Source organism: Ursus americanus, chromosome 17, assembly GCF_024610735.1.
Source record: "Ursus americanus isolate L20-20 chromosome 17, mUrsAme1.1.p, whole genome shotgun sequence".
In the NCBI taxonomy this organism is placed as follows: Eukaryota; Metazoa; Chordata; class Mammalia; order Carnivora; family Ursidae; genus Ursus; species Ursus americanus.
In genome coordinates, this window is record NC_142143.1 from 18,815,677 (window position 1) to 18,840,896 (window position 25,220).

General features: G+C 37.7%; 1 protein-coding gene across 3 annotated transcripts in view; it reads left to right on the plus strand.

Annotated features, from left to right (window-relative positions):
- IGF1 (insulin like growth factor 1) overlaps window positions 1-14,749 on the plus strand; it is a 76,258-nt gene extending 61,509 nt beyond the window's left edge. For all 3 annotated transcript variants that reach the window (XM_087868812.1, XM_045779895.2, XM_045779896.2), the window contains one exon: window positions 8,410-14,749. In XM_087868812.1, the coding sequence (XP_087724938.1) occupies window positions 8,410-8,435 (26 nt within the window). In that variant the 3' untranslated portion in view covers window positions 8,436-14,749. The remainder of the gene's footprint in view (window positions 1-8,409) is intronic.
- Window positions 14,750-25,220: the final 10,471 nt, after the last annotated feature.

Genomic DNA, 25,220 nt, shown 5'->3' on the forward strand with positions numbered 1-25,220 from the left:
TTTGTCTTCCCCAAGGCCCAGGTTTAGTCTTAAATATTATTCAGGAAATAAAGGAAACATTATTGAAGAGGCAGAAAGATTTTGGTTCTCTTTCTATTGTATCTTCTAAGGATCCATGGATTTCAACTACTTCTAATCTGATCTACAGAGAAAGAGAATGGCTCTGTAGATCAGAAAACAGAAACTTTCACATAGAACCAATTTGCAACTTTAGAAACTTTCTTGACCCAGCACAATCAAAGTTCAGTGCATCCAGACTGTCTTCATTCCAGCATCCCCTATACTTACTTCTATTAGAAATTGGGGTTATTGGTAAAAAACTATCTAATGCCTTTTCCACCACTTTCCCTTTCCATAACTGTAAACCTCTAACTTCCTCAATTCATTCTGGCATACACTTTTGTTCCCATTGGATCAGATAAATGTACATACATTTATTTGAGTAGGCATGTATCACTGTCATTCTGGAAAGAAGGTGGCAATGGTTTATACCATCGTCCCTGGCTTCTCTAACTAGTAGGGTCAGGATTTCCATAGGAAGTTGGGATGTTAAGAGCAAGACCTATGAAAGACTGAGCATGATGGCAATTCTCCTGTCTGGTAAAATAACCCCAAAGTTCCCACTGAGAGACCAAGAGATTTTACATCAAACCCAAACTGACCAAGTGGCCCAGTCTTCTAAGATGGGATTCTTATGCCAAAAGTTTTTATAAAATTCTGTGTAAAATATATAAATGCTTGTATGGGGCTTTCTGTCTGGTCAGCTCCAGGATGTCAAGTAATCAAAGACCAACCATCCCTGCCATCTGTGAAAATATGATGTGCTCTTTTCACAGCTATAAATAACAATTATGGCAAGACAAAAATTCCAAATGATTAGGTGCAAGACCGTGGCAGGTTGAGGGTTGGGTAAGGATTCCTAATCAGTTGACTGTTGTAGAGTTGGGAATATGCAATATTTATATCATGGTGTGAATGTGGCATGCTTGAATAGTTCTATGAGGCATTGCAGGACTAGAAAAAAAGAAAACTACAGATGAATCAATAGATACATAGCATTATTACTGTTACTTTGTCAGTATCAGTTGACTTAGGCCACTGTTGGGTGCTCTGGTTTGTCTTTCTGTAAATAATGACATTTATTTCCTTCTTCAAATGAATATTAGGATAAGGGTAGAAGTGATTTTGGCACAATGAAGCAATTCTGATTTCTAAAAACTGTATACACGCATGAATTGTTCTTGCGCCATTTTCTGTCTTGGAAAAGCTCTGCTGGCACCATGCGTGTTTACTTTTATATGCTGAAAGGCTCCCATCAACCTCAAACAGATGCAAATCACTTTAACTTGTCATAGTGTTATTTTGTTCATCCTAAAAGTTCAGACAAGCCTTCCAAACTTCCAAAATTTCTCTCAATTCAGCGAGGAGGAAAATTTAGAACACAGCATTTGAGTGTTCTGCCCAGATGTGTCACACACACAAAGAATGAGTGGAGGAGGGCAACACCCTTTCCTACCAATCCTGTGAACTCATCACTATGGTGTTGAAATGACACCAAAAGGTACAACCCTGGGCCTCACATCTCCTCAGAACATGGCAATATAAATCACTTCATACACTACTTTAAGTACTCCAGCATAAGTTGTATGTCAGATGTATGGCATTTTGGAGGCTTGAGGAAAAAAAAATAATCAAATCCAGTTTTTAGGTAAAAATGTGCTGAATCTTTAGCACATATCAGTGAAATTGCTAGAATGTGGTGTTTCACTTTTTAAAATACCACAACATTTGAACCTTTCAGCAATTCCAAAATCAACTCCCTCTGGGAAAGATAGTGTGCTTAAACTTTTTTTTTAATTTAAAAATGTAACACAAACACAAACAGCTAACTAAACAAGCTGCCCATAAAATCAACAGTCTAAGCAGTCTGAACCCTGAAGTGTTTTACAACATCCTTCAAGACTATTAAAGGCAACGTAAATACTTCTTGCCAACAAGGGAAAATACCCTTCAGCACTTTTTTCCTTTTCTTTTTTTTTTTCCAGGCTTTTAAACAATTTTGGTAGTGATTTCTTACATCACAGACAGAAATATTTGAAATAGAGTCAGGTGGTATCCTTTGAAGAGTAAGAAAGTTGCTAAATCTGGATAATCCATGAATAATTATGGGACAAATATAAATTCCCTAAATCCTAGGGATTCCTAGGGATGCACCAGTCTCTAGAAAAAAAAAGGTATATATCTGCTATCCCAGCATTCAAGGGAGCTCTGAGCACTTAGTAAGTAGATTCCCTTTCTCCAGCCAGGGAAAGGCAACACCCACCTATGGGATGTGCTTTGACAAGAGTAACTATAAAAAGGGCAGTGGCCAGTAAGAATAGGTGGTATTTATTAAGCACATGCCCTGTGGAAAGGATTATAGTGAATTATTTCAGTTAATCTTTACCATTAGTCTATAGGGTAAATACTAAAATTATCCCCATTATACAGATTTAAAAACTTGGGCTGAGTACGGCTAAATGTCTTACCAAGGTCTTGCTCTAACAAGTGGCCAGACCAGAATCTAAACTCAAGATGGACTCCAGTGTGTTAACCATGCACTGCCCTCACTCTTCTGCATTTTTTCATTGATACTTCTTGTACCACAACCCACCAATTTTAAGTTCCAAAACAGGAGGGGGCTCTGTGCTATTTGTCCCCATAGAGAGCACAGCAGGAAGTAGGAAGCCATGCCAGGGTTGCTATTTAAACTCTATTCTACTAGTTCTATAGAAAAGTTTAAACAATTCTGCAAGCTTTTCCTGGTTTGCTATGTTTGCTCGAAGCACCATGCCTCTGGGGAGGAAACAGAGGTGAAGGAAACATGTTGCCTGCCCTCAAGGAGCTTACTTTTTAGTGGGGAAATAAACACAGACATAATTTACTCTACAGCACATCAATGCTTTAACAAAGATAGAGGCAGAGTGGACTCATAGCACCGAAGCCTGAGCAGACTGATGTTGCTAATAAATGAGTTCATAAAATGGATCAAAATCAAGGGCCCTTGAAAGAATAGGCTCTCTCACACACAGCTGTGGCAGGTAAATGTGTGAGGGTGATCACCTGCACTCATAACAACTTTATGAGGTGGGTGCTCTTACCCAAACCTTTCATTTCACAGAAGAAACAGAGGAGAGAACAATGTAGTGATCATTCTCAAGGTCCCTTAATTCCTGTGTGGGGAGGTGGGATCCAAATCAGGTTTGTAAGCCCAGGTCTTTGGGGAAACAGAGATGAAACTGGGTTAAATAAGCAGGATTTTATTAGGGGAAATACCTGTGTGAAATAGGGGAGGAACCAGAAAGCCTGGGCAAACCATCAGAACACAATGCAAGTCTGACCCTAAGTGAAGGAGAAGGGCAGGGGGAGAGAGTGTTGGGTGGAAATGTCTTGGACTGCTGTAGAGTCTAAGGAAATGTTCAGAAAAGCCACTGGGGAGTCCTTGAACCAAAAGTTTGCCAATAAAAGAATCTTGTATTTCCCAGGAATGGGTCTACCTTGTATTCCCACCATAGTCAGTCTTGGCATTGGGGAAGGTGCCAGCTCTGGGCCATTGAACATGGCCAGAGAAAAGGGTAATATTGGAAAAAATGACCATTCCCACCATAATGACAGAAAAGGTAGGATGAGGTAATTTCCAGAAAAAAAAAGAAGAGGCTGAGCAGACTGACATTATGCCCAATCTATATACCTTTTACTTTGTTACAAAGGCAACCATCCCACCAGGAGCACAAGTCTCTTGAAATGTGCACCTTTGTCCTTTGGTTTTAAAAGTCACATCCCAAAGCACTGAGTAGATCACATGACACTTACTCTCTTGGCTCCCAGAGATGAAAGGCTGACCCAACTCTCTTGGAATTTGAACTTGTGATTCCCTGAAGTAAAGAGATATCAAAGTTGATACAGAAACATCTAAATTGTCCTCCACAATTTCATATGTCTCCAGGCCAAACCAGGAAAATAGCTAGAGCACATCCTTTTCAACAGGTAAAGAGCTGATATCTGGGCGATCTTTCCAGTTATCTGTTCCTCTTTTTCCCCCCATCTTGCCGTTTTTAGGAGAAGGTCAATGCTGCGTTAGGACTTTATGCTATATAATAGGCTGCTAATATTCCATGCTGGACAGTATTTTCTCAGTATTTCTTATAGGATGCCAGGCTTTTCTTAGACTTTATGTCATACAATACTTACTTGTTTGGAGTAGTTGAGATGGAAACATAGTCTATTGAAAACATCACTGCTTCCTTTCTGAAATTTAAAGAGACTATTATCATCCTTCTTTTAGATACTGTTTCTCAGGCAAAATCTCATTAAGATAGGTGGGGCAAAAAGAAGGGCTTAGAATATCCACAGAGTTAGCTTTTGCTAAATGAATACTGTGCTACTAGATTCCTATCAATAATAATATAAATGGGGCCCAGCTCACTCTTGTGGTAAGCGACGGTACCCCTCTGTAGTTTAGTCTTGCCTTACCCTCTAAACAAGCATATACCACCATCTGGGATTATGGGCAGTTTATTACATTGTCGATTATTATTATTGGAAATATATTTGGACTGTGAAGCACCCAATAATGTTTTATCTTTTGGGGAAGCAATATGGTAGATTGGCTAACTGGTGAGCTCAAGAATCAGAAGAAACTGGCACAAATCCCAACCATAGTCACATCTTCCTTATAAGAAATTAGGCATGTTGTTTAGCTTTTCTAAGCTTCAGATTCTTTAAAGGTAAAATGAGCAAGACATAGTATCCATCCCCAAGAGAACTAGGAGAATTAAATAAGAAAAATACGTCCAATTAACATATATAATATAGTGCCCAGCCCTGAGGGATAGAAGTAGTTTATTAAAATAATAAATTTTCTAATTATTAGTCCTTGGTCTATCAGTTTGTTCTTATGTGACCTCAAGCAAGTCACCAAATCTTAGCAAGCCTTAGGTTATAAATAAGACTGATACAAATAATATCACCTTACTGGAGATTAACATGTAAACTATAAAGTGTCTGCAAATGTTAATCAAGGTTATTGTTACTGCCATTGTTATTAGCTCTCAGTGATCTTTTTAATCAAAAAGTTTGTGGATTGCTTTCCTCTGTAAAGCCAGGAGCTAGGATAAGAGCCAAGAGACAATGGCAGAATGTGAATGTCATGTAATACTTCAGGCATTTTCCAGCTTCCTAAATATCTGTGTATGGCACACAATGTTTTATAATGTATATCACAAATTAAGATGTTCTGAAACTTATTCCATGATGAGTTGGTTAACATTTCCTTCAGAGTGATAAATTTTCTCAACCAACCTGAGTGAGCTAAAGGAACAACATTCTTTTTTCTTTTAATCATCTTACCTTCCCTGGTGTCAATAGGAAACAGTATTTACTCACTACTGCTTTCCTTTCAAAAATCTGTCTAGTTGCATACTAGAAACAGTTTCAGCTGGTTTGTTTGTCTTGGACAAGCTGTTGAAGTGAAAAGTTTTTGCTTGGCTGCATGTGGGACAGTTTCATAACCCTTCAAGAAGTGCATTGAAGGTGGGTGCCAGCTCCGGCTGCTTCTAACATGCCTCCACTTGCTGCCCATTGTCAAGGGTGGCTAGCATAATTAAATTAAGACAATGAGCAAAGCAACAGATGCGACTGAGACCAAATCCCTGAGTGCTTTTGTTTTGTCACTGTCATTGTCTGCAACAAAGAAGTCACATGTGAGAGCCTGGGAAGAGAGCCAAATGCAAACCAGACAACATCCCAGCTGGTTTTGAATGGCCTCCACCTTACGCGAGTGTGCTTGGGAACCATGCTACTTGGAGCAGTGTCTGCTCTACTCAAGTGAGTTTCTGCCCATGGCTTTGCTGCAAGGCCGAAACAGATCCAGAAGAAATAGGCCAGAGGATCCCTGGACTCAGACTGACACTTTACACCTCTGCTATGAGAGAAAAGAAGAAGAATCTCTCTGCTGGGGAAAAGGATAAGATCCATATGGTTGACCAAGCTAACCTCAATCCTTTTTGCTACAGCCCTAACGAATTTGAAGAGGGACAGACATATAGAAGATACCTAAAATTTTTCTTCTGTAAATCTGGGATTAATTTGGCTTGAGAGAAAGACTGGAGATTAAACACCTCATCTTTTGATTTGTTACTATTTCATTCTTGAGCATATTTCCTAGTGTGCTCATTATCCAGATTCTTAAAATCTTCTTTTTCTAAGCTGGTATGCCTGTTAAAGAGAAAACAGGGCAAACTCAAATTAGCATATTTTTAGATCTGTTATTTAATTTGATTAGTAGTTTGGTAGAGAGGTGGCATCCTTAATAATAGCCATTTGAGGGTTTTGATGAGCCACATACCATCTGCAGTGTCCATTGCATACTAAACAGAAATGTTTCAAGGAGTTCGGGACAACAGTGATCCAACTCTGTAAAACCATTTGTTTTTCTTCCATCTCTCGGGAGAACCCCTTTAAGAATGCAGAATAACGTGTAAGATTAGGAATTTAAATTTACTGGTAACTTAACAGTGGATGCTTTGTATAACAACAAATGCATGTTAAGTGGACTTGGTAAAGTTGTATGGTATCTGGGGAAAAAGTGCCAGGATTTTTAACAGATGCATTTCAAGCTATCCTATACAAATGCCAAACTTCTTCCCACAAGTTTTCAATGGTCACTGAGCTAGTTATTTTAATAAACATATTTATACAATGACACTATCTTCCTTCTATTTAGTCAGTACAGGATATTGACCATCAACTTACAAAGTGCTAACTAGCTTTTTTGAAGGACTTGATGATAACTCTAACATTCCAGGTAGAGCTGAAAATTATGTGTAAGAAAAATTACCAAATCCCCATGGGCCTTAGCCAATAGGTATTATTTCCAGGGATGGTAGTCAATTCTGTCCCAGCTTCTCACGCACTGGAGGTCTCACATCTGAACAATTTCCAAAGTCCCTTACAATGACCTATAAGTTCCTAAGAATGACTGGATTAAGAGTTCATTACCTTAGCCAGAAGAAAGAATTTGGAGATTCCAGAGACCATAGAGAGAACTCTTCTTTTTCGTCATGATGAAAACATGTTCTGGGAAAAAGGGGTATTATGGATTCTTGAACCTCATTCTGTACCAATAATGATTCATTATGTCCTCCTCTAAGGTCCTCCTGGCTAGAGGTGAAACCAAGAGAAAAAGCACCTTATGTTTATGTGTGCAGATGCCATTTCCTCCCAGATTTAATCCACATCTTCTTATTTGTATAATAAACTTTACTATTTAAATATATTCAAGGATAAAATAATAACTATAGGAAAAGTATAATGACTTGATTCTACACATTATTAGAGGGCCCATTATAGTCATTTAATTCATTTTATAGCTATTTATTGAGCAACTGCAATATTCCAGGCATTGTTTTGGACACAAGGATATAACAGTGAACAGACAGACGGGTCTCTAATGTATAAGGCTTCTATTCTAAGCAAAACTCAGTATACCTTGGATAACAGTATTGTTTGCTAATAAGTGAATGGTAGCACCAAAGCAAGGAACCCAGGGTTTTTAGTCCAGGAATGGTTTCCAATGAAGATGAAATAATTGTGAGTAAATAATAATAATAATAATAAATAGCTAATATTTATGTAGTGTTTACCATGTGCCAGACCTATTATAAGTCTTTTTACATACTAATTCTTTAATTCTTAATCCTACAAGGTAGGAACTATTATTACGCTAGTTTATAGATGAAATTGAGACACAAGAGATTGCCACTTGCACAAGTTCACGTAACTAAAACTGAGTCGGGATTTGAACCCAGCTCAGTACATCTGTGATTTTACAGATTCTAAGTCAATTATAAAACTTCCCAATCTTCTACTTCTAAAACTCTCCGTCTCTCCATAGGAGAAAAAGAAAAAAAATAAAAACGTCTCCTTTTTACAAAAATTAAACCAGAATAAAATGCAATAAAACAGCAGAGGATGATCCCAGAATGTGTTCCTTTTTTTTTTTTTTTTTCCTCTTATAGGAAAAGATGCCACAGGCCAGAATTCTGGATTTTTCAGAGTCTCCTTCCAGTCAACAAATCCGTGATAGCGGCAGATGAATAGAAACACATTTCTATGTGATTATAAAACAATTTGTAGTCCCCATGACACCAGGGACACATAAAAGTAGCCTGAGTAAAGTTTGACTAAACTAAAAACTAAAGGCCTACCTACTTATGTACTTCTTTCTTAGAAAAAAATGGGCCCAAGCTCTCTGTGAGATTGACTGATGAGACATCAAATATGAAAGGTTGAGACCCAGTGTTAGAAATAGATGGGTAGGGTATGTAAAACTTCATTAAGTTAATGTCACTTTTTCTCCCTTATTTTTAGGAAGTACATTTGAAGAATGCAAGTAGAGGGAGTGCAGGAAACAAGAACTACAGAATGTAGGAAGACCTTCCTGAATTGTGAAGAATGACATGTCACCGGCAGGATCGTTTGCTCTGTAGGAGTTACCTGATAAACACCAGAAGACCTACCAAAAAAAATAAGTTTGATAACATTTCAAAAGATGGGCATTCACCCCCAATGAAATACGCAAGTAAACATTCCAACATTGTCTTTAGGAGTAATTGTTAAAAGCTTTGCACCTTGCAAAAATGGTCCTGGAGTTGGTAGATTGCTGTTGATCCTTTATCAATAATGTTCTATAGAGAAAAATATATATATATATAAATATATCTTAGTCCCTGCCTCTCAAGAGCCACAAATGCATGGGCGTTGTATAGATCCAGTTGCACTAAATTTGTTTCTGAGTCTTGGCTGCTGGAGCCATTCATTCAGCAGTCTTGTCTAAGTGGTTTATTCTTTTTTTTTTTTTTTTAATTTGCACTTCTTTCTACGCCAACACAGGCCATTTGTTTTACAGTGTCTGATAATCTTGTTTGTCTATCACCACCCCTCCCCCACTTCATCATCTTTATATTTGCCAAATTTGGCCTCCTCAAGAGCAGCAACAAGCAGTCAAGTAGCACACCCAAAAGATTTTAACCCAAAAGTTCCATCTGTGGCATTTGTACCAAATATAAGTTGGATGCATTTATTTTAGACACAAAGCTTTATTTTTCCACATCTTGCTAAAAAAATGCAAGTAGTTTCAATTTTGAGGCCAATCATTTTTAGGCATGTGTTTTAAGCATAGAAAGTCTCAAACTCCCAACAGTTTCTTCAAATGATGAGTTAGTGTGCAACCTGATTAGTAACTTCTTTCTTTTTATTTTTTCCATATAGAGCACTATGTAAATTTAGCATATCAAGAATACAGGATATATCACAAACAGTATGTAAAACTCTGTTTTTTAGTACAATGGTGCTATTTTGTAGTTTGTTATATGAAAGAGTCTGGCCAAAACGGTAAAAGGTGAAAGCAAAACAAAAGAAACCTGGAGCCGAAGATGACACAAAGGGGAAGGGTACTAAAAATCCATCCATTTGGGAAAGAAGGCAAAATTCCCCCAATTATGCCTTCCAAGAAAAACTTAAGACACAAAGTCCGCTAATGTAAATTTGATTGGGGAGTCCAGAGAGGAGTGGAAAAAACAGAAGGCTAGGAATTTAACAGTCCTGGCTTCTATTTCTCACTGAAGAAACAAACATCTGCCGACTCTGTCATGGACTCACCACTGTGTGACTTTGGGCAAGTCACTTCACCTCTCTGTGCCTCAGTTTCCTCATCTACAAAATGGGGGTAATACGCCATCTACCTACCTCACAGGGGTGGTATGAAGATTACAAAGATAAAGCTCCAGATTTTATCCTGGGTTGCTATAAGGGCACAAGGTCAGAGTCCTTCAGTTGCTGGGATGCAACAAATTGTAGAAACAACCCATTCACGGCATAGCTAGGAAATTGATCAGCTGAATGTTTCTGACATGCTAATTCTTGTCAATGAAGCTACCCCACAAACTATCCAACTATTCTGGTTGTTAAAAGCTGCCAGCTCCATCTCTTTTAAAACCCTTTCAAAATAAGTTAGAAATATCTGATTTACAATTTGATCTGAATTCTGCATTTGGATTTATGAATACAAAGTGCAAAGAGAGAAAGGAAAAGAAAAACGAAAAGACTTCCACCAGTGAAAGAGCGACTACTCCATCTTAGCACTCATTGACTCTTCCAGGCAGTTACTAGTAATCTAGTAATACTTCTTGTAATATTATAAATGATACTCTATTCATTTTGAACAATATAGCTAGCTATTCCTTCTCTTTGGGCAATCTAAAAAAAATGGCCTAAGATTTCAAATATTGAAATAATATCTAATTCTAAAAAAATCACAAAATCACTTTCTTCAATAAATTTTGCTCTCATCCTTAGCTATATTTACATACACATTTTTTAAAAAATTTTTTGTTAAAATATATTTGACTAGAGTTGCTAGTGGAGAGGCAAAATTTTCCTTTAGAACTAGAAATTTTCCTTCATGTCTGCTTACGAGAGTGACCTCTGGCCCTCTGCAGGTGCGTCTTATCCATTCAACTGATATCAGGAAAATCCAACAGTAAGGACAGGCCCATGGTGACCTAGAAAACGTTTCCCATCTACATATTAAGATTTTCTATTAGAAAAATGAATCATCCATCATTCAGATGTTTTTATCTGCCTTCAAACTTTTTGGTGAAAAGCAACAAGGCTTGATTACTTCATGCAAATGGTATTTCTTTATTCTTGAAAATTGTACATGGAAAACAAAAATAGAATCTTTTTTCTTCCCACTAGTTTTCTTCCCACTGGTTCACCTCAAGGTTCAGAAACCAGAAAAAGTCTAAGACTTCCTGGATCTTCAAACATATGCAAAAAGAAGCCCTATATAGTGGGTACCCCTGCTAAGCCAATAAGTGCTTAAGTCCTCAGACCCTCAGCATTACTTGAATTGAGCACCTCTGACATGCTGAGCAATGCTGTGATCACTATAGACAAATGCAAAAGAAACTGAAAGTCATTTTTACCCTTTATCTGTTTTCAAACAGACGTGTTCTATGGATTTAGATGCTGGACCTCTCTTCCCAAAATGGCACTTCTGGTTCTTATTTCTTGTTCTTTGTGTATACCTTTTAAAATTACTGTCTCCCAGCAACACTTTACATGCAATCCTCTGCAGACCTATGGGCTTCCAGATGCAGTTGGATATGGCAATTCTAAGAGTGTCTATGACTTATTTGATTCACTTAATAATTCTATTCACAGCCAAAACTACCCTAGTGAGGAAAGCTTAAATATGCAATGCCATATCTTTCTTAATTTTTTCTGACACATAATCCTCTCCAACTGTATCATAAGTCAATGAATTAAAAATTAACTAATTTCACTAACTCACTGTCCTACTTTTAAATAAAATAAAACTAGAAGACAAATCAATGTAAAACTTCAAGTCAGTTGATCTCCACACTGCCGCAGAATGACCCGGGATCGATAGAAAGGAGCACCTAAAACTTCACATCTCAAAACTTTTATAAGCTTTGTTTTGGATTTTTCAAATGAGGCAATTTCAAAATGTTTATGAAATAGCTTGTAAATATCAGTAAGCATGAGCTTTCAGCTTTCAAGCTTAGTTCTATTTTAACTGACAATACTGAATACCTGGATCAAATTTCTGTTCCCAGTTCCCCCAAATAATTTAACAGTATCATTTGAACACTTTAAGATGAGGAGGCTCCACTGAAAAAGTTAAGGTATCCTTCCATCAGAATCTACTCTTCTAGAAATAAAGAAAAACTTGTAACACTCCCCCACGCATGCATGCGCACGTGCACACATGCACACACTCGATCTGAGAGTCCAGTGGAATACTGAGAAGAAATCACTTCCTTGAAAAAGCTTATCGGGGAAAAAAAAAAAATGCCTGGCCTCCCTTGAGAATCCATCCCCTCCTTGGAATGTCAATGTTTGTATAGATGAAACCATCTCATGCACTGTGGCTCCAGGGTTTCTGTTCCTAGTTTATGCACTTGGGAGACTGCTTAAATGAAAGATGTAGCACATTTTGCTTTCCCATTTATTGTTTGGCCGGCTATGCCAATGTGGTGCTATTGTTTCTTTAAGAAAGTACTTGACTAAAAAAAAAAAAAAAGAAAAAAAAGAAAAAAAAAGAAAGCATAGACATATTTTTTTAAAGTATGAAAACAACAATTCTATAGATAGATGGCTTAATAAAATAGCATGAGGTCTAGTCACCACCACCTTTCAACTTTTTATCACTCACAAGTAGTGTACTGTTCACCAAATTGTGAGTTTGGGGGTGTAGGGACAGAAGATGGAATGTTTGTAAAGTTAGAAGGCTCTGTTATTCGCTGGCTCTCAAACTCGGCAAAATTAGCAATACGTTATCCAATCGGAACACCTCTATCAAGAGCATAGAGTATACATGGGGGAAAAAAAAGACCTTATAGGCAAATGGCAGAACAAAACATGATAAAGTTACTTATTGATTTTTGTGCCCTCTGCTCTAAAACAGATATTCAGCAAGGGGAGAAAATAAAAACAAAGAGAAAAAAAATGCATAGATTAAATCTGCTAAAAATAGCTTCTGCCACATCCCCCTTAAGTCATTCTTTGGCATTTACTGGTTTATAGAAGATACTCTTCCTTCATTTAAACATCTCAACGAGCAGTAGCTCTCATAAAAAGCAATCACTGATCTCATTGGGAAGTGTTGGAAAGTATTTCCTTATGAGATGGGGGTTATCTACTGATAAGGAAAGAGAAGAATTTATGAGAAATCGTTGAAAGAGATGGCTAACAATCTGTGAAGATTTTTTTGTTTGTTTTTGTTTTTGGGTTTTGTTTTGTTTTTGTTTTTTACTTTATACAGTCTTTATGAATATCTTAATGTTCAAAATGACTTGGTTCTTTCTTCTTTTTTATATTGGAATGAGGGATGATAAGTTAAACCCACATAGACTCTTTAAAACTATAGGCTAGATAGAAGTGTATGTTTGACTTGTTGAAGCTATAATCAGACTATTTAAAATGTTTTTGCTATTTTTTAATCTTAAAAGAGTGTACTAATTTATTAGAGACAGATCCTGTTTGGCTTTCTTCATAAGAAAGAGCATTCCCACTCAAATCACCTGGGCTTTCGCACCAATGTTTTCAAAAGATAAATCTGATTTATCCATTATGGCATCATTTATTTAAAAAATTTTTAATAGAAGAATTGTAATTCTTTATGCCCCTCTCTTGCAATGATCATGAAGTTCAGAATATGAAGGGGCAAAAACAAGAAGAAAATTTTGTTGATTCTTTGTTTTTTGTTTGTTTCAATGCTAGTGTTTAATCCTATAGTACATATTTGCTTATTGCTATTTTAATATTCTAAAAGACTTTCCTGTTAGGTGTTAGAAACTGATACATAGATATCTTCTTTGTGTGATTTCTATTGAAAAAAAAAAAGGAGATGAGAGGACTGTCTGAAGCTTTAAAGTGCATATGGTACAGGATAAAGATACCAATTGAAATAACCAAGTCCTATCTAGAACAATACTTTTTTTGGGAAACCTCTCATAGATAAGACAGAGGCCCAGGGAATTTTTGAAACTGTCTCCATTCCTCCCAGTCCTTATTCATTTGGTATTTGCCTCAAAATTTTATAGAGGGTGACCAAGCTGACACCCTAGAACTAAAGGGACCTTTTTTAAAAAAAAATTCCACAATGTCCCTCCTAATTTATTATACATTGATCTTAAACATGGTCCCTCTATCTCCCCATTCTTCAGCTGTCATTGATAGGGTCTTTGAAGAAAAAAAAGTGTTAATTTTAAAAGGGGAACACAAAAGTCCAAATGTTACTGCCCAATTGAAATGTGAGTTAAGATGGAGATAGCTTCTCCTACTTAATCCCTGCTGAATCACCTGACACCTTCAGAATGACCTTTTGCAAGCCTTAGAATCTGCCTTTTGTTTAATTGCCCAGGCCTACTGCATCCTAAAAGTAAACATTATTCATTTTCTTTTGCCCAAAATGCACTGATGTAAAAGTAGGAAAAATAAAAACAAAAGTCAAAAATCCCTTCCAAGTCACCCACTGGCCCCATTTACCTACCCAGAGCAAAGTCACTTCTTTTAATCCCTTACTCTGATTTTGTTTGGATATTTATCTTGTACCTGCTGCTAAACACACTGCAGGAGGGACTCTGAAACCTTGAACTGTCTACTCACATCTCTTATCTGTGTCTGTGTATCATTATAATGTCTATTCAAAATATTAAAAACTTTCAAACACCATGCAGCTTGTATTCAGTTTACATAAAGGCCCCAAATACCATGTCAGATCTCTTGTTACTGAGAGAGTTAATGAACTATGAGAACTGGGATTACATCATGTGTTTTGCTTCGTATGGTTTTATCACACTTACAGGCCAAGTGTGATAAGTGCACTTACAGACACTGAATTTTTCCCTGCTACTTTGAAACCGGGAAATAATGATTGGTCATTCGTTATATCTGTCTTAGTTCAAAAGCATATTTTTTATTAAATTAACTCTGATTGTATTTGAAATCATTATTCATTTATGGCAGAGGAATATCAATGACTTCTAAAACTGTAACTAACTGAATCATTATCTTACATTTACTGTTAAGTAAGCATATTTGGAAAAATGTATGGCTAGAGCGTCATAATAAAATGATATATCTTTCTTTAGTAATTACATTAAAATTAATGTTTGATTAATTAGTTCTTTTGGACAATGTTGGTGTAATGTGTCATTCCTTAAGAATTCTATTGTTATGTAGCATTTTTATTAATTAAGGTCACTGCAACAAATAAACAAGAAAACTTACCCAGAAAAATAAAACTAATCATACACCAGAATGGAGATATCTTATAGAATTTACAGATTATATTTAAAAATAAATGTTTCAAAGAGCTTGTACAAACTATGTAAAAGATGTATGAATTGTACGATATATGCATTAAAAATAAAGCAGGTGTAATTAACTGACCCCACTCACTGTAACCCAACAGTGAGTTATAATCCATGACACAAAGGGTCTGGGACAAGATCTTCTATCAAATAGGGTACATAATATACAAGTAGCATTCAATATTCACCCATATTGTGAGATTAAAATTGTGGTCTCTTAGCATTGAGTTTTTATTTCAATAAATCTTTCTAAATCTTTATTGCATATCAAACTCACAGCAGCATTTCTAGAAGCACAAGGTGGAAAGATAAGTAATTTCCCTCTTGTTGTTTGAAAGTATCTCATTCTATTTTCCTTTTCTTAAAACTTCCATAAACTATTTGGAAAGTTACCTAAATGTAAAAAAAAAAAAAAAGGCTCAGGAGGGTTGTACTTGATTTTAAGGAACTACTAGCAATACCAGTTTATTATTTTCCCACGTGCAGTTCACCCTGACTCCCCTCACTCCCTCAGAGTTTCCCCAGCTCTCTTTAACCCTATGCTCCCAACCTCCTTGTCCTATTTGTGCTCAACATCTTGCTGCCTATGGCCATGAGCTTCTAACTGCATTGCATCTCTCCTTAGACAATACTTTTCCCCCTTCATTCACACTAGGCTAAACTGGGTACAGGCTCTCACTAAAGGTTTTGGGGATGATGAAGTGGGAGGCAAGTAAGCACATGGCAGAAATTGGCTGTTAATGTCAAACATCACTGTTAACTAAAATCCATTAAGGAATTTCTGGCTGTTCATGTGCCTCTTGTCATTTTAGTAAGACTCCTTCCTCTCTTCAGCAAACTCTCCCTGGAATCACTTCCTATCCAACACTTCATCGTCTCCCTTAGAAAGAACTTGCGGAGGTGGAAGGGGACACCTGGATGGCTCAGGCAGTTAAGCATCTGACTCTTGGTTTCAGCTCAAGTCCTGATCTCAGGGTTGTGAGATTGAGCCCACGTCCGGCTTCATGCTGGGCATGGATCCTGCTTAAGAATCTCTCTCCTTCTCCTTCTGCCCCTTCCCCCCAAAAAACAAATAAAATAAAATAAAAATAATATTCATATTTGTTGAGCACTTACTATGGGTCAGTCACTATGTCAAGTGGTTTACCTTTATTATCTCATTAGTCTTTACAAAAATTCTATGAGTCAGGCACTATTATGAACCCTATTTTACAGGTGGGGAAATGGAGACTCAAAGACATTATGTAACTTACTAAAGGTCACATACAGGCAGGATGGGCTTGAGTCTGTGTCTGAGGACACCAAAACCTGTGTTTTTACTACTTTGCAATTCATGCCCCAATCCAGGCACAAGGACAGTTCCAAACGGTGACAGATATGTTCCTATTAAAATTTGGTTTACATACTACAGGCAGAAATAAAGCTAATTGCACCTTTGAGTGATAAACTATTTATCAATATTATATTATCAGGATAAATAAGCATTTTTGCTCAATAACCAATGTATCTAACTGGGCTTTCAACCTTACCTGCTGCCATTTCTCTGCTCATTCACACTGCAGTGTCGGTTCTTGATAGCCTTCACATGGTGTATGTAATAACTGATGTTAAACCAATCTCAGGATTCCTCAGTAAGGGCATGTGATTTGGGTCCTTATCAATCCAGAAATAAACCACTTCCACATAAGTAAACTAGAAGCTGATGAGGAAGAACCCCGCCAAGAGCTTTGGCAACAATATGCCTGTTGCTCTCTTGACAGTTTGTCAAGGGACATGGTTGAATCAGGGCTTCCACAGACAAAAATGTGGATTTGGGGAGTGAGTTTCATGAGACCCATGTTCTTATATCTCTGCCCTTTGAAAGGGCCTTCGTTACACCACTCTCGGGAGTTCCAAAGGGCATAATGCTAGTCCTAGATGGCATTTTGGAAATGTGTGGGATCATTTGAGGTTATCATTCATGAGTGAGGAAGGTATTATTGGCATTTAATTGGGCAAGGGGTTAGGGCTTCAGACATTTCATGTAGATGACAAACCTATTTGTAATCATCTAAGCCTAGGCTATAACTCCAATTTACTTACAAAATCAAAGTACTTTTGCATGATTTTAATAGAAACTGAATTTTCCAGGAATGCAATTACCATGTAAATTAAGAGGAAGGTGGTACTTTATTTCATTTGGAACTTTTACCAAGTGTTGTCCACTATTTTAGAAAAAATATCATTGATGACAATGCTAATTGTGCTGTTTGAATCTCTCCATTCTCTGAGCGGATCAGTCTGCTTGCAGCTGTCACATTCATGATTCTCCACATAAGTGTAAACATCTCACCACTTCACTACACATTCTAATACAGTTGTGCCTGAGCCTTTCTATCTTGTAATGCGTGTTAACTTATTATAAACTGTTTTCATTTTAGTTCTCCTTTATATTATGGTTCAGGCATCATTTAGATTTTTATTTAAATTGCATATGTCAGCATTATCTATAAATTTCTCTTTGGGACACCAAAGGGTATATCATAAAATTTGTTTCGTAAAGGAGAGCTTTGGGTTTGATAGAACTGAACTACTGGGCTATACATACCAATTACAATCCTCTCTGGGTCATAATGGCAGGTGGATGACAGAGCCTTTGCCCTCTTCTCAGTGAGGCATCTTTAAAGTGTAGAGCTGAGCTGAAAGCTGGTGTCTTCCTCACCTGTTTATGGATAGAGATTAAATCTTTGGGGGATCCAATAAAGGATAATGGTTATGGTTAATATAACATCTGGTTTCTAAATGTTCTTTTCCTTCACCGTGTGATGGGATGAGGTGATTTTGAAAAGAATAAAGCAATCAGTAAAAACAGGAACAGATGTAAATTGGATTTGAGACAATTGCTGCAGTACATTAGAAGTAAAATTCGACCTTGGATTTCAAGCAAAGTACGAAATGTGGCCTAGAAAGGAGGTTTCTCTCTCTCTCTCTCTCTCTCTCTCTCTCTCTCTTTAATGATTTTATTTATTTATTTATTTATTTGAGTGAGAGAGAGAGCAGAGGGAGATTCAAACGGAGAGGGAGAGAGAGAATCCCAAACAGACTCCACACTGAGCATGGAGCCGGAGGCAGGACTCAACCTCAGGACCCTGAGATCACAACATGAGCTGAAACTAAGAGTCAGACACTTATCCAGCTGAGCCACCCAGGCACCCCTGGAGGTTTCCCTTTTTAATGGCTACTACCAGGAAAGTTAAAACTGGAGTACCTGCCCTATAATTTCCTAATTCTACTTTATTTAACTCAGTGGCTCCTGCTTAGCCCCCAACCTCCTCCAGGGGAAACACTAGTAATAGTCTCTCTCTCTAAATGGAAATTGGAGAGTGGGGGGTGAGGAGGTCCTCGTCTCTATTCATGACAAGTCTCTATATAAGTGCAGTGGCTGAATCCATCATTCTACTCCACAAATATGGAACTGTCCTTCCCACTCCAAGTCTCTGAGACAGGGAGAGAGAGTGAGGAGAAAGTGATTGTTCCTCTAAAGAGGAAAAGAGACACAATGACAGGGGCAGAAATGATAGTCAGGGTTGGGCTCTGCCACCTTATTTGGCCCAGAACTTCTAATTCAGCCACCCTTATAGAACCTAAAATACTCAAAGGCAGGGTTACCCCAAGACCAAAATTCTCTCATTTCTTTTGCCTCTCTCTGCTTTAAAGGTCATTTGGAAATGGAAACATGCGCACCCCCTCTCCCATAGCCAAATAAATTCTCTTACACTGTTAATATTGAAAAGTCTCTTCTGGTATCTCTAGACCTCACTGCCATAGTAAAAAGTACACTGAAATAATTTACATATTTAGGCTATAATATACTGGTTGTTTATCTGTTTGCTCTCATATCCATTTCCCAATATTCCCTTCATTGACTCTGTTTCACAAGGAACATTTCCCAGTCCCTGTGTTCTCTGGTTTCTGAATAGGTTTGCCTAATAATAAGAGGCACTAACAAAAGAAACAGGGCAGGAGGAGGGAAGAAGCCAAAGTATTCCCCCCCACACACTCCATTTTCTCTCTCTGCTTCAAGTAGCATTGTTGGCAGCCATGGCAGTTCCTCCCTCCATGGTCCCTGCCCCCATCCTGAGTAGCACCCTGTTGCTGGAGGGGATCTAGACCCATCCAGATAGTTTTTCTCAGATGGGAACACCACCTCCTCTCCTAGTCCTAGGGATGGTAGTGACTTCCTGATATTGATCTCTGGGTTGACTCCCCTCTCTTATTTGGCTACTCATCTTTTCCATCACCTGTATTAAATATGCCCTGTTTACAATACCTAGAATGGTTTCTCCTTCCTTCACTGGACCCTAACACCCAAAGGAATAACATAGTGGTAAGAAGCAGGAGCACTGAAATCAGGCAGACATGGGTTGTGTTGTCGTTCTGACACTTCTAGTTGGATGCTTTGAACAAATTAAAACAACTTCCGTGAGGCTCAGTTTCCTCTTTTGCAAAGTGATAGTAATAATAACAATATAATCTACCTCATATTATTTGAGGATTAAACATTATCATGCAAGTCCCTAAACTTCTAGATTTCTCAAAAGAGTGAAATTTCCAAAAATAAAAGTATAAATTGACTTAAGGTGGAAAAATATATTTGGCTAAAATAAGGACTTTTTTTAAAGAAACATTGATCATTATGTCACTACAAGAGAATTTATTTAAATAACATGGATATAATCTTAGAATAAAGGGAAGTGTCTTAAGTTTAATACCTTAACCTTTAGGGAAACTCATCACTTTGTGTTAACTTGTTTTTTTCATCTTTTCAGTTTCTCTATGGCTAGATTAAAACACTGGCACAGTCCTGCATTGGTCTGCTCATCAGTTCTTGTGTGGTGTGGTTCCTAACGTTTGTACAGTTTGTACAGTTACCTTCGGTATCACTACTTTCATTGTTATTATTAGTTATAAGAGAATTAATTAAAGATCTAAGATATCCAAAGTAGAACATCTCCATTGGCTTGTCACACTCTTTTTAAATTATTATTAAATAATTTATTTCTTTCTTTCTTTATTTATTTTGAGAGAGAGAGCAGGGGGAAGGGCAGACAGAGAGGGAGAGAGAGCATCTCTTTTTTTTTTAATAATTTTTTATTATGTCAGTCACCATACAGTACATCCTTAGTTTTTGATGTAGTGTTCCATGATTCATTATTTGTGTATAACACCCAGTGCACCATGCAATATGTGCCCTCCTTAATACCCATCCCCAGCCTGTCCCAATCCCCCACCCCCCTCCCCTCTGAAGCCCTCAGTTTGTTTCCCAGGTTACATAGTCGAGAGAGAGCATCTCAAGCAGACTCCATGCTGAGTGCAGAGTCTGAGAGGGGAGTGGGGGTGGGACTTAATCTCACAACCCTGAGATCATGACCAGTGCTGAAATCAAGAGTTGGACACTTAACTGACTGAGCCACCCAGATGCGCCTTGTCATACTCTTTTCTCTGCACATTTTGGTTCATAGCCTCAACTTTTCTGACACTTACCAAGAGATTTTTTCCCTAATTTGAGTCTGACTTAGCAAAATCAGGTAGAAAGTACTGTTTGAATCTAAAATTCCTTGCACCACAAAGGCAAATGTAAAATCTCAAAGCTAGCATTTTCTTGCTGTATCCCTGATCCTTTCTCTTTATTCACCCCAGCCCAGCCCAGCCATCAGGGCTACAAACTTTCCATATAATGATTTTTTTTTAAAGATTTTTATTTATTTATTCGACAGAGATAGAGACAGCCAGATAGAGACAGCCAGCGAGAGAGGGAACACAAGCAGGGGGAGTGGGAGAGGAAGAAGCAGGCTCATAGCGGAGGAGCCTGACATGGGGCTCGATCCCATAACGCCGGGATCACGCCCTGAGCCGAAGGCAAACGCTTAATTGCTGTGCCACCCAGGCGCCCCCCATATAATGATTTTTAACTACTTATATGGTATTTTCAGGTTGTCCCTATATAGTACCAAAATAATGCTCTTGTTACCATAATCAATTCAAGAAAACAATCTAAGTAAGTCCCTTGTGTGTCATTATGTACAACCTAAAGTCCATTAATTTTTTAACCACTTTTCTTGTATTCAAGAGCATATAACTTTAATTATTCTACCTTTTACTTTTAGTCATATTTGTTCCACACCATATTCTTCTAAGTCATCACTGTAATTCTTGGCAATCTATTAAATGGTATTTGATGGTCTGGTCTCTTACTCCTCAGCCTTTCAAATTTTCCATAATGTCAAATAGAAATATCCCTGATGTGGCAAGCATAGAGTCCCTGAAAGAAAAGTGAACCTATTTTCAAGTCCTTCTTAAGCTGTGAGGATTTTCTTTGAAACTTTCAATATGTTTGTAACATTATTCCAAATCCTCTTTGAGATTGCTCCTGCAGGACCCAGGGATGTATCAGGCAACTGGAAAAGCAATTTGAGAAACTCTAGGATTGATTTTTGAAAATGAAGTATCCACAGAAACAGACTTCAGATGCCATCCCAGCAAATCCTGGCAACTCTGTGCTTGTGTAGAAGATGTCTACTGTGGGTTTTTCCAAAGGTTGTTCTATGGACATTGTCACTCGTTTAAACAGCACATTCTATGCTGTATCCATGTATGACCATTTCGCAAGAATTCTGAGTGTAGACTTGTATTTCCCAGTAAGAGTATGCAGCAGGCTAGAACAGCCTGATAAGATAAGGAAAATCTGTCAGTGAAAGGTTTGCTAAGAGAGTCTTTTGGGCATGTTCATGCTCTCCAGGGTTTATTTGTACAATATTCGTAAGCCAATTCCCAAAGTCAGACTGATAATATTCAAATATTTCCAAGAAGACGCTTGCACAGTCTTGGATCAACACAGTCTTAGATCATCACACTGCCTTTTACCTGAGAAGTAAATATATGTGGGAAAACAGGGGCGCCTGGGTGGCACAGTGGTTAAGCGTCTGCCTTCGGCTCAGGGTGTGATCCCGGTGTTATGGGATCGAGCCCCACGTCAGGCTCCTCCGCTATGAGCCTGTTTCTTCCTCTCCCACTCCCCCAGCTTGTGTTCCCTCTCTCGCTGGCTGTCTCTATCTCTGTCTAATAAATAAATAAAATCTTTTAAAAAAAAATGTGGGAAAACAGATGTGGGTGGCCATAAACAATACAGTTCCATGTGCCTTTGGTCATGACATTGTCTCTGAAAATATGATCACTGTCCACAAGATGAAGGAGGAAGGCAGGCAAAATTTCTTGAAGAAGCAACCCAGATAAACCCACTTGAAACCACTCTTTAAATAGTTTGAATGGATTGTACACAATCACTCACACTTTCTCATGGGCCCCCTTGGGACCAATGCTACATAGTTTAGAGACAAGTAGACAAGATTAGGGGTGAAGTCTGTGAACCACAGAACACAGTTTTCCTCTCCATGAAACTCCCTGGCCTTTCTGGGGATCAAACCCATGACCTTGGGCTCATTAGCACTCTACTCCAACCATGCCCAAAACAAATACAGGTTTGAAGCCAGAGAAGCTCAAAACCACACATAAGAATGTAATCAACAGAGCCACAGGGAAACACATAAAGTAAACACTTTCTATATAGGCAAAAAGAAAAGAAGATTTGGAAAGAGACTACATTCTCTGAATCCCTTAGTCATCTGAAGGCTTACTGGAAATTTCCACTTGGATATCTTCCATCGCTTTGACTTCAACCCATTTTCCTCTCTTAGCCCCCACCCCTGAAAGGAATTTACCATTTGGAACTTCTGTCTATGGCACCATCACTCAGTCAACCAAGTTCAGAACCTTGGAGTTGTCCTTAGCAACACATTTGACCATTCAATGTATATTTAATCCAAAATAAAAAATCCCTGAAACCTGTATTGAAACAAAATTTTAAAGCTTGGTAATATCAAGTATTGACAAGAGTATGGAAAAACAGGTATTCTCATATTCTGCTTGTGGATGTATATCCTAGTTCATTGGAGGGTGAGTGGGCAGTAATTATTAAAATTTAAAATGTCTGTATCCTCCATCAATTCAACTTACTACCCTAGAGAAGCCCTGACAAGTGTGTGCATAAAGGAAAGCACGAGGATATCTGTTGCAGCATTATTTGTTAAAATAAAGACCCGTAAATAATATCAATGTCAACAGCGGGGAAATGATCAAATAACTGTGATTGAATTCATGATAATGAACACTATAACGTAGTTTTAAAAAATGGGGTGTATCTCTATAAACTACATGAATAGATGCCTAAAGGAAGATTTAGAATGATATTTATGGTTGCATAATATGTGCAATAGAAAGCAAAACAACACATTTTTCTATGGAAATAGATGATAGATAGATAGATAGATAGATAGATAGATAGATAGATAGATAGTTGATAAATATCTTAGTCCATCCAAGTTGCTATAACAAAGTAGCACAGACTGGGTGGTTTATAAACAACTGAAATTTATTTCTCACAGTCCTGGAAACTGGAGTTCCAAAGTCAGGGTGCCAACATGACCAGGTTAGGGATTTCTTCTGGACTGCCGACTTTTCATTGTATCCTCACATGACAAAAGGGAGTAAGGAGCTCTGTGGAGTCTCTTTTTATAAAAGCCCTAATCCCATCCATGAGGCTCTACCTTCACGACCCAAGCCTCTCCCAAAGCCCACACCTACCAATATCAACACATTGAGCATTAGGTTTTCAACATACAAATTTGGGGCAGACACAAACATTCAGACCATAGCAGTAAACTAGATAGGTAGGTAGGTAGATAGATAGATAGATAGATAGATAGATAGATAGATAGATAGATGGAAGAAAAAGAGGGTGGAAGAGGGGTAAGGGAAAGGAGGGAGGAAGAAAAGAAGATCATTTAGAATAAGAAAATGGATAGAAACACCTAAGGAAAGAATATGCAGAAGAGTGAAGGGCCCAGGACTAAACCCCAAGGAGCTATATTACTCAGAGTTTGGGTAAAGGAAGGGGGTTCTGAGAAGCTGCAATCACAAAGATAGGAAGAGAACCAGAACACTGAGGTGCCACTGAGCGAGGTCAACAAAATGTTACAAGGAGACCGTCAGTGTTCCACTAAATTGAAAGGTGATAAAAATGATTAGCAGGTTACTTTTGTAGCAGATATCAGTGTCTTTTCTTGAGTAATTTTGGTGGATAAGGAGAGAATACACATTAAGGTGAAAGCAAAGAATCAATGAGAGGTGAGGAAATGAGGAAAAAGATATAGAGAACTTTTGATCAAGAACGTGTCAGAGACACAAGGGGCTGTGAGCCCAAGAGTTATTTTTAATGGAAGATACTACAGAAGGTATGTATGTTAACAGAAATGACCCAGTAAAAAGGTAAAGATCAAAGATGAAAGTGAGAGAAAAGGGGAAACATGAAGAACAAAGTCCTCGCAAAGATGAGAAGGGATAAGATCGAGACCCTTACAGGGGGAAGAAAAAGTGGTTTTTGATAAGAGAGGGGGTACTTCCTCAATGATAACAGGAGGGAAGGTGGAAAAAAGAAATGTAGCTGCAGATAGGCTTATAAATTTGATAGCAAAAAAAAATGAGGTGTGCATGTTTGATGATGTCTACATTTTCTGTGAAGTAGTAGAATTCAAGGTCATCATAAAAAGAATGAAATCTTTCCATCTGCAACAACATGGATGGAACTTGATGGTATTATACTAAATGACATGAGCCAGAAGAATAAGACAAATACCATATGATTTCACCCATATGGAATGGAATCTAAAATAAAAACCAAAACCAAAACCAAACAAATAAACAAACAAAACCCATAGATACACAGAACAGATCAGTGGTTACAAGAGAGGAAGGGGTTAAGGATGGGCAAAAGAGGCAAAGGCAGCCAACTGTAAGGTGATGGGTGATAACTAGATGTTTTTGGGAGGATCACTCTTTAGTGTATACAGATGTTGAATTATAATGCTATATACCTGAAACATATATAATTTTTAAAAAGTGAGGACAGTATAGGGTGTGGGGGAAATAAAAGTTTGAGGTGGGAGTGAAAGGTCTAAAATACATTTATTGTGGTAGGTAGGAGAACAATCTTAGTAGGGAAATGTATTAGCAGACAATATCTATTTAAGATTGAGGATTACAAATATATATGACAATATGATCATTTGTCTGTGGCTATAGGTTAAATATTCTAGAGAAATGTACAGCATTTTTACTTTCATTCAACTTTCAGTAAACTTACGGTCAATCAAAAAGTGTGCATTCTATTGGGCATTTATTTTT